General features: G+C 44.3%; 1 protein-coding gene across 3 annotated transcripts in view; it reads left to right on the forward strand.

The window, feature by feature from the left end:
- Window positions 1-13065, forward strand: part of LOC110498104 (protein bicaudal D homolog 1-like) — a 78963-nt gene that overhangs the window by 53778 nt on the left and 12120 nt on the right. For all 3 annotated transcript variants that reach the window (XM_036957505.1, XM_036957511.1, XM_036957497.1), the window contains exons 3-4: window positions 8641-8793; window positions 10258-10737. In XM_036957505.1, the coding sequence (XP_036813400.1) occupies window positions 8641-8793; window positions 10258-10737 (633 nt within the window). The remainder of the gene's footprint in view (window positions 1-8640; window positions 8794-10257; window positions 10738-13065) is intronic.

Raw genomic sequence — 13065 nt, forward strand, 5'->3', positions numbered from 1 at the left:
GTAAACATTATATTAAGTAGCATTGTTTAAAGTGGCTAGTGATATATTTTACATCAATTTCCATCAATTCCCATTATTAAAGTGGCTGGAGTTGAGTCAGTGTGTTGGCAGCAGCCACTCAATGTTAGTGATGGCTGTTTAACAGTCTGATGGCCTTGAGATAGAAGCTGTTTTTCAGTCTCTCGGTCCCTGCTTTGATGCACCTGTACTGACCTCGCCTTCTGGATGATAGCGGGGTGAACAGGCAGTGGCTTGGGTGGTTGTTGTCCTTGATGATCTTTATGGCCTTTCTGTGACATCGGGTGGTGTAGGTGTCCTGGAGGGCAGGTAGTTTGCCCCCGGTGATGCGTTGTGCAGACCTCACTACCCTCTAGAGAGCCTTACGGTTGTGGGCTGTTGCCATACCAGGCGGTGATACAGACCGACAGGATGCTCTCGATTGTGCATCTGTAGAAGTTTGTGAGTGCTTTTGGTGACAAGCCAAATTTCTTCACACTCCTGAGGTTGAAGAGGCGCTGCTGCGCCTTCTCCACGATTCTGTCTATGTGGGTGGACCAATTCAGTTTGTCAAGGTAGGAAATGATTGTTATTTTGAAATATAATCACTTTTTTGGGTTTAGTTGTCGTCAATTTGCTGTGAACAAATTATTAGAATTATGTTCTGGCCCCCCTACCATCCACTCTGACAAAAATCAGCCCGCGGCTGTATCTAGTTGCCTGTTTGTGATATCTTTACTGGGCCTAATTGAATAAACCTTGTAAAATGTCCCAGCCACTTCTCACGTGCACCTGTCACCTGTTTGCTTCGTGACCTGGATGGCCCTTGGCTCTTTGATGATCTGCTGATTAGCCTGTTGCCTTGCTATGTGGGTCTCCTTTGCCTGTGTCGTGCATATTAATTAGGAGACAGTCTCTTTTTAATGTGCTGGAGCCACACAAGGGGCTTAATTTGTCGCTAACTGGATCTAATCAACTGGTTTAATGTGGATCCCAAGCAGATTCTAAAGATATACGATCTTAATTTGATCTCTCTTTTTTTCATCCTGTTGCTGCAGGATTAATTAAGATCCTACATTTTTTTCTCCTAAAATCAAAGGAATGTACAGACAAAATGATAGAGACTAAGTTAATAGTAGGTTCTGTGTGTTTTACAGTTTGTATTTCAAATAGGCTCTGGCCTACCGCTAGTAGTTCACCTGCATTGTTTAAATGAATCCTGGCCCTGATGTAGAGTGGGACACAGGGCTACAGTATTGGCCTTTCCCATGGCGGTTGTGTTGTGTGAGTGTTTGGTGGTGCACTGACCATGCCCTGATTATGTGGTGGTGTTGAGACAGTAATCATTGGCCAGTAATCCCCTGGACTTCATGGACAGCTCAGTCCTAATGCCCTGCTTTGTGGGGAATATGTAATGAGACAACACCACCCATTAGCAAACCACAGTGGTCACGTACAGTTAATCAATAAAGTCACGGATTAAGAGTTTGTTAATGAACTGTTTGTGTTTTGCCTATGGTCCATATTGGAATATCTGTATTTTTCGCTTCCATTGTCACAAGTGTAGGGGTAGCTACAAGTGAAGGGGTAGCTACAAGTGTAGGGGTAGCTACAAGTGAAGGGGTAGCTACAAGTGTAGGGGTAGCTACAAGTGTAGGGGTAGCTACAAGTGAAGGGGTAGCTACAAGTGTAGGGGTAGCTACAAGTGTAGGGGTAGCTACAAGTGTAGGGGTAGCTACAAGTGAAGGGGTAGCTACAAGTGTAGGGGTAGCTACAAGTGTAGGGGTAGCTACAAGTGTAGGGGTAGCTACAAGTGTAGGGGTAGCTACAAGTGAAGGGGTAGCTACAAGTGTAGGGGTAGCTACAAGTGAAGGGGTAGCTACAAGTGTAGGGGTAGCTACAAGTGTAGGGGTAGCTACAAGTGTAGGGGTAGCTACAAGTGTAGGGGTAGCTACAAGTGTAGGGGTAGCTACAAGTGTAGGGTAGCTACAAGTGTAGGGTAGCTACAAGTGTAGGGGTAGCTACAAGTGTAGGGGTAGCTACAAGTGTAGGGGTAGCTACAAGTGTAGGGGTAGCTACAAGTGTAGGGGTAGCTACAAGTGTAGGGGTAGCTACAAGTGTAGGGTAGCTACAAGTGTAGGGGTAGCTACAAGTGTAGGGGTAGCTACAAGTGTAGGGGTAGCTACAAGTGTAGGGGTAGCTACAAGTGTAGGGGTAGCTACAAGTGTAGGGGTAGCTACAAGTGTAGGGTAGCTACAAGTGTAGGGGTAGCTACAAGTGTAGGGGTAGCTACAAGTGAAGGGGTAGCTACAAGTGTAGGGGTAGCTACAAGTGTAGGGTAGCTACAAGTGTAGGGGTAGCTACAAGTGTAGGGGTAGCTACAAGTGTAGGGGTAGCTACAAGTGTAGGGGTAGCTACAAGTGTAGGGTAGCTACAAGTGTAGGGGTAGCTACAAGTGTAGGGGTAGCTACAAGTGTAGGGGTAGCTACAAGTGAAGGGGTAGCTACAAGTGTAGGGGTAGCTACAAGTGTAGGGGTAGCTACAAGTGTAGGGGTAGCTACAAGTGTAGGGGTAGCTACAAGTGTAGGGTAGCTACAAGTGTAGGGGTAGCTACAAGTGTAGGGGTAGCTACAAGTGTAGGGGTAGCTACAAGTGAAGGGGTAGCTACAAGTGTAGGGGTAGCTACAAGTGTAGGGGTAGCTACAAGTGTAGGGGTAGCTACAAGTGAAGGGGTAGCTACAAGTGTAGGGGTAGCTACAAGTGTAGGGGTAGCTACAAGTGTAGGGGTAGCTACAAGTGTAGGGGTAGCTACAAGTGTAGGGTAGCTACAAGTGTAGGGGTAGCTACAAGTGTAGGGGTAGCTACAAGTGTAGGGGTAGCTACAAGTGTAGGGGTAGCTACAAGTGTAGGGGTAGCTACAAGTGTAGGGGTAGAGCTGCATAAGGATCTGCAGCAACGCTGTGCTTTCAAGTACAGTGCTGTACAGTGTGTCATGACATGGAGATCAGGTGTCAAATAATATGCTGCTACAGGCTTGAATACAGAAACAGCAGCATGTACAGTTGACTGTACATTGAATTGACCTTCCATTTCTCAGTCCATTTCCCTGAGTCCTGCTGTTCCTCCGGTGACTGAAGATGTGGTCACGATTCCCACAATTCTCACTATTCTATATGTATTGCAATTCAATACTGCGATTTTATTGCGATTTTATGTTCCAAACATATTGCTCACTAAATAAATTGAAATAAATAAATTAATTGCTGAAAACATGTTGGCTCACTATTTAAAACTACATGTTGGTGCAAGTACAGCCAACTTTTATTTTTCTTTACAATTTGATACTTGGAGCCAAATATCGATATAATATCATCTAAACATAACTGTATCGATATTTTCCCCCATCACTAGTCTCTTCTCCTGGTGAGGCTCTGGCCAGGGTCCCACTGGTCACCCCATATCTAGAACCCAGAGTCTGAGCCAGCACTTCTATGTAGTGCAGGCTAGGAGCCACTTATCAACTTTATTGAGGAGAGGGGAAATAAGAAGCCCTGAATAGGTCTGAAACCTGTTCATCATTTATGGTGTAAATATAGGCTAACATACACACACACACACACAATGTACTAGCTGCAACCCAAACCAATTTGAATTTAGTAAGGCAAGTCTATTGGCTGGGGTTTGAGTCAGTGTAAATTATGTTAAATGTTTGATAATATGTGTCCAGCCATGTAAAGCCAGACTCTGAGGCTTCTGTACTGTAAATCCATACAGATTTATAATGCCTGTTGCCATGGGGATTCACAACTCCTCTTCAGGAAATTGCATTGTGTGTGTTTGTGTGTGTGTACACATTTTTGTCAAAAGACCTCTCAAGAATAGTAAACCAACAAAAATTCAGAGAAGTGAGGACATTTTGATGGTACTCACTTAGGAGTTAACGTTAGGGGTTAAGGTTAGGGTTAAGGTTATGGTTATGGTAAAGGTTAGGGGTAAGGGAAAATAGGTTTTTGAATGGGAATCAATTGTTGGTCCCCAAAAGGTATAGTAAGACATAGTGTGTGTGTGTGTGTGTGTGTGTGTGTGTGTGTGTGTGTGTGTGTGTGTGTGTGTGTGTGTGTGTGTGTGTGTGTGTGTGTGTGTGTGTGTGTAACTGTAACAAAGCTGTGCATATTAAAATTGTGTTATTTTCTTCCTTCTTCTTCTTGACATTTAGATTAACATGAAAATGTTGCTGAGACTCAGCTTCCTACCTTCTAACCCAGTTCCCAGATTTATGACATTACCAGAATTTCTCCCACCTAATATATCATCTGATCCACCACAGCATGTTCAGATCTCTATGGCTGCTGCCTCCATTCTCTGTGATTGGCCCAAAATAATGATCTTGCAGAGAGTGAGAGTGCTGACTCTTTGCTTTACTACTCAGAGGGCCAATTTGTTTCATAGTGTCAGGCTGATCCTGTCTCTGAACTGAACTCTAGACTGCCTCATCATCATCACATCAGAGGAGATACTGTGTGCGTGCGTGCGTGTGTGTGTGTGTGTGTGTGTGTGTGTGTGTGTGTGTGTGTGTGTGTGTGTGTGTGTGTGTGTGTGTGTGTGTGTTTAGAGTTGGTGCATTTAGAGTTGGTGCATTGTGCTATTATGTGTTTCTTTTCGCGATATTTGTAAATTATTTTGTACATAATGTTTCTGCAACCATATCTTACAGACAAAAAGAGCTTCTGGATATCAGGACAGCGATCTCTCACCTCGGATTAGACAAAGATTTCTTCAACAACAACAACAAGCAGGACTCACACGATATTCTCCAAACACCCCACAGGGCAGACATCCCAATTATCTTCAAAAGGAAGCGACGCTGAGGACGAAGAGCCGGATGCCTCGTCCGGACTCGCAGAAGGCAACTAGCAAAGCTGCCGTTACCGTCAATATTACTCGCCAATGTTTAATCATTAGACAATAAACTAGACGAGGTACGATCACGAATATCCTACCAACGGGACATAAAAACTGTAATATCCTATGCTTCACGGAATCGTGGCTGAATGACGACATGGATATTCAGCTAGCGGGATACACGCTGCACCGGCAGGATAGAACGGCACACTCCGTTCTAAGACGAGGGGGAGCGGTCTGTGCATATTTGTAAACAACAGCTGGTGCACGAAATCTAAGGAAGTCTCTAGATTTTGCTCGCCTGAAGTAGTGTATATTGTGATAAATTGCAGGCCACACTACTTACCTAGAGAGCTTTCAGCTATACTTTTCGTAGCTGTTTATTTACTACCACAGACAGATGCTGGCACTAAGACCGCACTCAGTCAACTGTATAAGGAAATAAGCAAACAGGAAACCGCTCACCCAGAGGCGGCGCTCCTAGTGGCCGGAGACTTTAATGCAGGGAAACTTAAATCAGTTCTACCAAATTTCTATCAACATGTTAAATGTACAACCAGAGGGAAAACAAATTCTAGATCACCTGTACTCCACACACAGAGACATGTACAAAGCTCTCCCTCGCCCTCCATTTGGTAAATCCAACCACAACTATATCCTCCTGATTCCTGCTTACAAGCAAAAATTAAAGCAGGAAGCACCAGTGACTCGGTCTATAAAAAAATGGTCAGATGAAGCAGATGCTAAACTACAGGACTGCTTTGCTATCACAGACTGGAACATGTTCCGAGATTCTTCCGATGACATTGAGGAGTACAACACATCAGTCACTGGCTTTATCAATAAGTGCATTGAGGATGTCGTCCTCACAGTAACTGTACGTACATACCCCAACCAGAAGCCATGGATTCCAGGCAACATTCGCACTAAGCTAAAGGGTAGAGCTGCCGCTTTCAAGGTGCATGACTCTAACCCGGAAGCTTACAAGAAATCCCGCTATGCCCTGTGACGAACCATCAAACAGGCAATGAATCAATACAGGGCTATTATTGAATCATACAACACCGGCTCCGACGCTCGTCGGATGTGGCAGGGCTTGCAAACTATTACAGACTACAAAGGGAAGCACAACCGCGAGCTGCCCAGTGACACGAGCCTACCAGATGGGCTAAATGACTTCTATGCTCGCTTCGAGGCAAGCAACACTGAGGCATGCATGAGAGCATCAGCTGTTCCGGACGACTGTGTGATCACGCTCTCCGTAGCCGAAGTGAGTAAGACCTTTAAACAAGTCAACATACACAAGGCTGCGGGGCCAGTCGGATTACCAGGACGTGTGCTCCGGGCATGTGCTGACCAACTGGCAGGTGTCTTCACTGACATTTTCAACATGTCCCTGATTGAGTCTGTAACACCAACATGCTTCAAGCAGACCACCATAGTCCCTGTGCCCAAGAACACAAAGGCAACCTGCCTAAATGACTACAGACCCGTAGCACTCACGGCCGTAGCCATGAAGTGCTTTGAAAGGCTGGTAATGGCTCACATCAACACCATTATCCCAGAAACCCTAGACCCACTCCAATTTGCATACCGCCCAAACAGATCTACAGATGATGCAATCTCTATTGCACTCCACACTGCAATTGATTTGATTAAAGAGAGGCGAGAGGCCAGGTATCTGGACTGGACTTATAGAGCAAAGACATCTATTATTACTGCATCCAGAGCGTTCAGAACATGCAGCAAAGTGCCACAAATGCACATACTATAAGTGCTGATGCATGCCAGACTGTTTTAGTTCATGTTTTTGACACATAGATACTGTAAGTATTATAATGACATCATATTGTAACTACCGAGTATAGACAGGTTGGCAGCTAGCAGGTGATCTACACATAGTCCGTGCAAACTATTATATGTCATATACATGTATTGTGAATGTATATACAGTATATTATACAGGGCCTTCAGAAAGTACTCACACCAGATGACCATTTCCACATCCTGTTGTGTACAACCTGAATTTAAAATGGATTCAATTGATATTTTGTGTCTACACACAATACCCCATAATGTCAAAGTCAAAATATGTTTTTAGCAATTTTTATAAATGAATTAAAAATTAAATGCTGAAATGCCTTGATTCAATAAGTATTCAGCCCCTTTGTTATGGCCAGCGGTGAAAGTAATGCGGTACGGTCCATTACCGCGTCTCGACAAAATAATTCGTGGGGGTACGCTGTACCAGTAAAATATGACCCTATCACAACAATTAAAACAAAATGTCAAGAAAAGTGTTGGCTATTACAACACTTTAAAAAAATCATAACCGCATGTCAGAGGCATGAAAATGTATTGAATTTACTTGAAAACGGCTGGTATAGCCTACGCTCCAAAGTGTGATGTGGTTCGATGATAACACTAAGCTTCAAGTAAATGTTAGGATATTACCAAAATTATATAACCTAATTAGTCTACTCCTGTCTATACAGAAATACATCAAATCATTACACCAGAAAGCATGTTTTGGCCACAGACGATCATTAACTTATTGGAATATGAAAATTGTTTTAAATCGCAATGCCTAAAGTCGGAAGGGCACTCAATTTGGGCAGCGCGCGCGGCAAATACCAAATACATGATTTTTGAGTTGGAAAGTATAGAAGCCCAGCCAGGTATATCGCAATACTTAAAAATGCAATCACTGGAAAACATCATTTGGAAAGAAAATGGCTATTGCTGTAAAGAGAAGACAATGAAAAAACTCTAATCTATCTTTTAGTTAAATTCTCAACTTAGTAGGCAGCAATCTTAGGATATTGGCACCAGCGTAGAGAGCATCGGCCATATCTCCGGTGGATGCGCATATTTACTATTTTATCATTGTTGGGTCAGTGCCACTTGAAAGTTTGTTTTTGGACAATCATTTCCTCCTCCAGGTTAGATGGACATCGTATTGTATTTGAGTCCCCCTTGTCGTTGGCCTATAGCAAGTAGACCTACAAATCTGACTCCGTTACATCCGCTCTGCCAACATTCACCCAACTTATTGTGGGAAGCTTGTGGAAGGCTACCCGAAACGTTTGACCCAGGTTAAACAATTTAAAGACAATGCTACCAAATACTAATTCATTGTATGTAAACTTCTGACCCACTGGGAATGTAATGAAATAAATAAATGCTGAAATAAATAATTATCTCTATTATTCTGACATTTCACATTCTTAAAATAAAGTGGTGATCCTATCTGACCTAAAACAGGGAATTTTTACTCGGATTAAATGTCAGGAATTGTGTAAAGCTGAGTTTAAATGTATTTGGCTAAGGTGTATGTCAACTTCCGACTTCAACTAAGTATTCACACCCCTGACTTGAAAATGGCTGTCTAGCAATGATCAACAACCAACTTGACAGAGCTTGAATCATTTTTTAATAATAAGAATAATGTGCAATTATTGTTCAAGACAGCTGTCCAAAGCTCTTAGAGACTTAATCAGAAAGACTCACTGCTGTAATTGTTGCCGAAGGTGATTCTAACATGTTTTGGGGTATGAATACTTAAGTAAATGAGAGATTTCTCTATTTCATTCTCAATACATTAGCCAAAAAGGGTTTTTACTTGTTTTCACAATGTGGAATAAGTCAAGGGGTTTGAATACTTTCTGAAGACACTGTATATATTGATCTGTTGAATTGCTTGCAGATTATGACCTGACGGCCCTTCTCTTTCCTTCCCAGAGTAATGAGATGCTGGAGCTGCAGGGGAGCAGGATGAGAGAGGAAATCAGGGAGTATAAATTCAGAGAGGCACGACTCCTACAGGATTACACTGAGCTGGAGGAGGAGAACATCACCCTGCAAAAACTAGTCTCCACCCTCAAACAGAACCAGGTCAGCATCAACACCATTACTGTTTATGGTTTACTGCACGCCAGTGGAGGCTGGGGGGGGGGGGGGGGGGGGGGGGGGGGGGGGCGCTATAGGAGGACGGGCTCATTGTAATGGCTGGAATGAAATTAATAGAACGGAGTCAAACATGTGGTTTCCATATGTTTGATTTGTTTGATACTGTTTATATTCAGAACCACATTCCTGTAAAGATTAGAGAGGATCTCAATTGAAATACTGTTGAAGTAAGATGGCTACAGGTTCATCTGCCACAAGCCCATTCTTGTGGGAAGCTGCTAAAGAGGACCAACTGCTAACAGTCAGTAACTGGAAAAGATGTGTGAAATGCTTGATAAGGTATGTGATATCAACAGAGAGGTATTTTTTATGTGATTTTAAATATTGACTGGCTTTCATCAAGCTGCCCACTCAAGAAAAAGCTTCAAACTGTAACCAGTGCCTGCAACCTGGTTCCGGTTATCGGTCAACCTACCAGGGTAGTTACAAACAGCACAGGAATGAAATCATCAACATGTATTGATCACATCTTTATTAATGCTGCAGAAATGTGCTTGAAAGCAGTATCCAGATCCATCGGATGTAGTGTCGCAATATAGTAGCCATATCTAGGGAAACCAACGTTCCAAAGGCTGGGTCTAATATAGTGTATAAGGGGTCATACAATACATTTTGTAGTGATTCCTATGTTGATGTAAAGAATATTTGTTGGTGTGTAATGAGGAGCATATAGACGTTGTACTTGACACATTTATGAAATTGCTTATTCCAGTTACTAATAAGCATGCACCCAATAAGAAAATTACTGTAAAAACTGGTAAATCCCTGTGGATTGATGAGAAATTGAAAAATGTTATGGTTGACAGGAATGAGGCAAAAGGAATGGCAAATAAGTCTGGCTGCACAACTGATTGCCTAACATATTGCAAATTAAGAAATCATGTGACTAAACTGAATAAAAAGAAGAAGAAACTACACTATGAAACAAAGATAAATGACATCAAGAATGATAGTAAAAATCATTAATTGAATAAGATGGCTCATTCATCACAAAACCGACTGATATTGCCAACTACTTTAATAATTGTTTAATTGGCAAGATTAGCAAACTTAGCCATGACATGCCAGCAACAAACGCTGACACTACACATCCAAGTATATCTGACCAAATTTTGAAAGACAATCATTTTTGAATTTGCTTTGAATTGACAACAGACTTTCAGCACGCTTATAGGGAAGGACATACAACAAGAACAGCACTTTTTACAGTCAATTTATCTGACCTTAAACCTACTTACAGTGTACTTTACTTAAACCTATCCCCTTTCTGTGTCCTCTGTGTCATTTCTGTCTGACTGTCCTCTATGTGTGTCCCCTTTACTCTATCTGTGTGTCCCTTTTCCCTCCTGTCCTCTCTGTCCCCTGTCCCCTGCTCCCCCTCTCCACCAGGTGGAGTATGAGGGTCTGAAGCATGAGATCAAGGTTCTGGAGGAGGAGACAGTGCTGCTGAACAGCCAGCTGGAGGATGCTGTGCGTCTGAAGGACATCTCTCAGTCCCAGCTGGAGGAGGCTCTGGACGCCCTGAAAATTGAGAGGGAGCAGAAGAACAGTCTGAGGAAGGAGCTAGCCCACCACATCACCCTCAGCGACAGTGTGTATGGTGCCGGAGCCCACCTGGCTCTCACCGCCACTGTTGACGGGCTCAAATTTGCCACCGAAGAGGTCGGGAGTAATGGTACAGCCATGCATAATGGAGCCAACGGGAATAAGGATAGCAACGGCCACTGTAATGGGCACCTGGGATTGGCTAAGATGAACGGCGACTACCAGCTGCCCAGGAAGGGGGAGGGGCTGCATGGTCCTGTGTCTGACCTCTTCAGCGAGCTCAACCTGTCTGAGATGCAGAAAGTAAAAAAGCAGCTGTTTCAGGTGGGTCTCTAGTCTAGATGAACGGTGGAGAGACATAGTGTGTTCTTCTCACTACTATGGCTGAGTGATTGTTAGCCTGGTCTCAGATCTTTTGGCAAGACAGCACAAACAGATCTGGGACCAGGCTAAGATATTGTTGTGACAATGTTCAAGGGAGGTTGTACCTGGGTCTTGTTGTTACCAGGGAGTCTTTTAATATCCTTCATCCAACCAGCTTCCTCATTTGCTCTGAGAAAATCAATGTGGTTAGAGAGACAAATCCAGCGATTTACACACCCAATGCATTAGGAGACTGTTATCGACCTCCTCTGTCCACAGCACATTTTATTAAGGAATGGGAGTGTCTCACCAGCATCATTGGACAACCTAACAACCTGACCCTCTGATAACAACCGTCCTGTCATCACACTACTGCAGCCTGCAGCCAACCAATGACAAGGTGATGACATTTTGAGAACAAGACCCCCCCCCCCAAAAAGCTTGTCAGATGTCATCCATCTTTTTTTCTCTAACAGACCATGAGTCTGTGACCACACTCATTATGATTTACCAATTTGTATTTTTATTTTACCTTTATTTAACTAGGCAAGTCAGTTAAGAACAAATTCTTATTTTCAATGACGGCCTAGGAACAGTGGGTTAACTGCCTGTTCAGGGGCAGAATGACAGATTTGTACCTTGTCAGCTCGGGGGTTTGAACTTGCAACCTTCCGGTTACTAGTCGACTGCTCTAACCACTAGCAGGGGGAGAGTAGAACGGTAGGAGTGGAGGAGGACGGCGTGTGCCATAGGGAGGCCTGTCAAGGCGATTAGTGTCCGACAGCGCAGAGCAGCGCAGGGCAGGGCAGAGCAGAGCAGAGCAGCGCAGCGCAGCGCAGGGCAGGGCAGAGCAGAGCAGGGCAGGGCAGGGCAGGGCAGGGCAGGGCAGAGCAGGGCAGGGCAGGGCAGGGCAGAGCAGAGCAGAGCAGGGCAGAGCAGGGCAGAGCAGAGCAGGGCAGAGCAGGGCAGAGCAGGGCAGAGCAGAGCAGGGCAGAGCAGAGCAGGGCAGAGCAGCGCAGGGCAGAGCAGGGCAGAGCAGAGCAGGGCAGAGCAGAGCAGGGCAGAGCAGAGCAGGGCAGGGCAGAGCAGCGCAGGGCAGGGCAGAGCAGGGCAGGGCAGGGCAGAGCAGGACAGGGCAGAGCAGCGCAGAGCAGAGCAGGGCAGAGCAGGGCAGGGCAGGGCAGGGCAGAATAGAGCAGAGCAGAGTAGGGCAGAGCAGGGCAGGGCAGAGCAGGACAGGGCAGGGCAGAGCAGCGCAGAGCAGAGCAGGGCAGGGCAGAGTAGAGCAGGGCAGAGCAGAGCAGGGCAGGGCACAGCAGGGCAGAGCAGTGCAGGGCAGAGCAGAGCAGAGCAGAGCAGGGCAGAGGATCCAGAGGAGAGTGGAAGGAAGGCAGAGAAGGAAAGAAAGGCTGCTTCACTACTACGCTGCTTAGAGACAGAGGACAGGAATAGAAGCCCTTACAAGGAAAGAGTACAGAGGGATAACACATACACACTGTCTAAGAGAATGCCTAGCAATGAATAGAAAGCTTACTTGTTTTTCTTACTCAGGTCAGTGGGGAAATGAATGATTTCATTTGTGGATCCAAACTGAAATACTGTAGAGGTTTGAATGTCTCTTTAAATGGATGTCCCCTCTTGGATTCATCACGGTTCCATTATCCCTAAAGTAGACAACAGCAGGTTCTTAATTGCTTTCAGTAGAGGGCTGCTTTAATTTGTCATCCTCCCGGTGCTGTAATGTATATCTGTTCCCAACAAGCATTACATTAAACTCACTCAATTTAACCTCAATGGTAGCCATATCAAATACGAGATGAACATCTGGTATAAAACTAAAACATAAAAGTGGTTTATAATTAAGGAATAAGGCTTGGGGGGGTGTGATATATGGACAATATTCCATGACTAAGGGCTGTTCTTATCTGCAACGCCATTGCGGAGTGCCCTTAGCTGTGGTATATTATCCATTTACAACAAACCTCCGATGTGCCTTATTGCTATTATAAGCTGGTTATCAACGTAATTACAAGAGTAAAAGACATGTTTTGTCATTCCCGTGGTATATGGTCTGATATACTATGGCTTTCAGCCAATCAGCATTCAGGGCTCGTATCACCAAGATTATAATTCCTGTTATATATCTACTGAGAGGCCCCCAAACCTATTTTTTGTCTCAATGGGTGAAAAATGAAACATCTGATTGCTGATGCTATGGCTATGCATACAAATCAGTGGATCAGTTCTGTGTGAGAATTTACAGATTGAGCTTTGTATTGTTTTACCTTT

This window comes from Oncorhynchus mykiss, chromosome 2 (genome assembly GCF_013265735.2).
Source record: "Oncorhynchus mykiss isolate Arlee chromosome 2, USDA_OmykA_1.1, whole genome shotgun sequence".
NCBI lineage: Eukaryota > Metazoa > Chordata > Actinopteri > Salmoniformes > Salmonidae > Oncorhynchus > Oncorhynchus mykiss.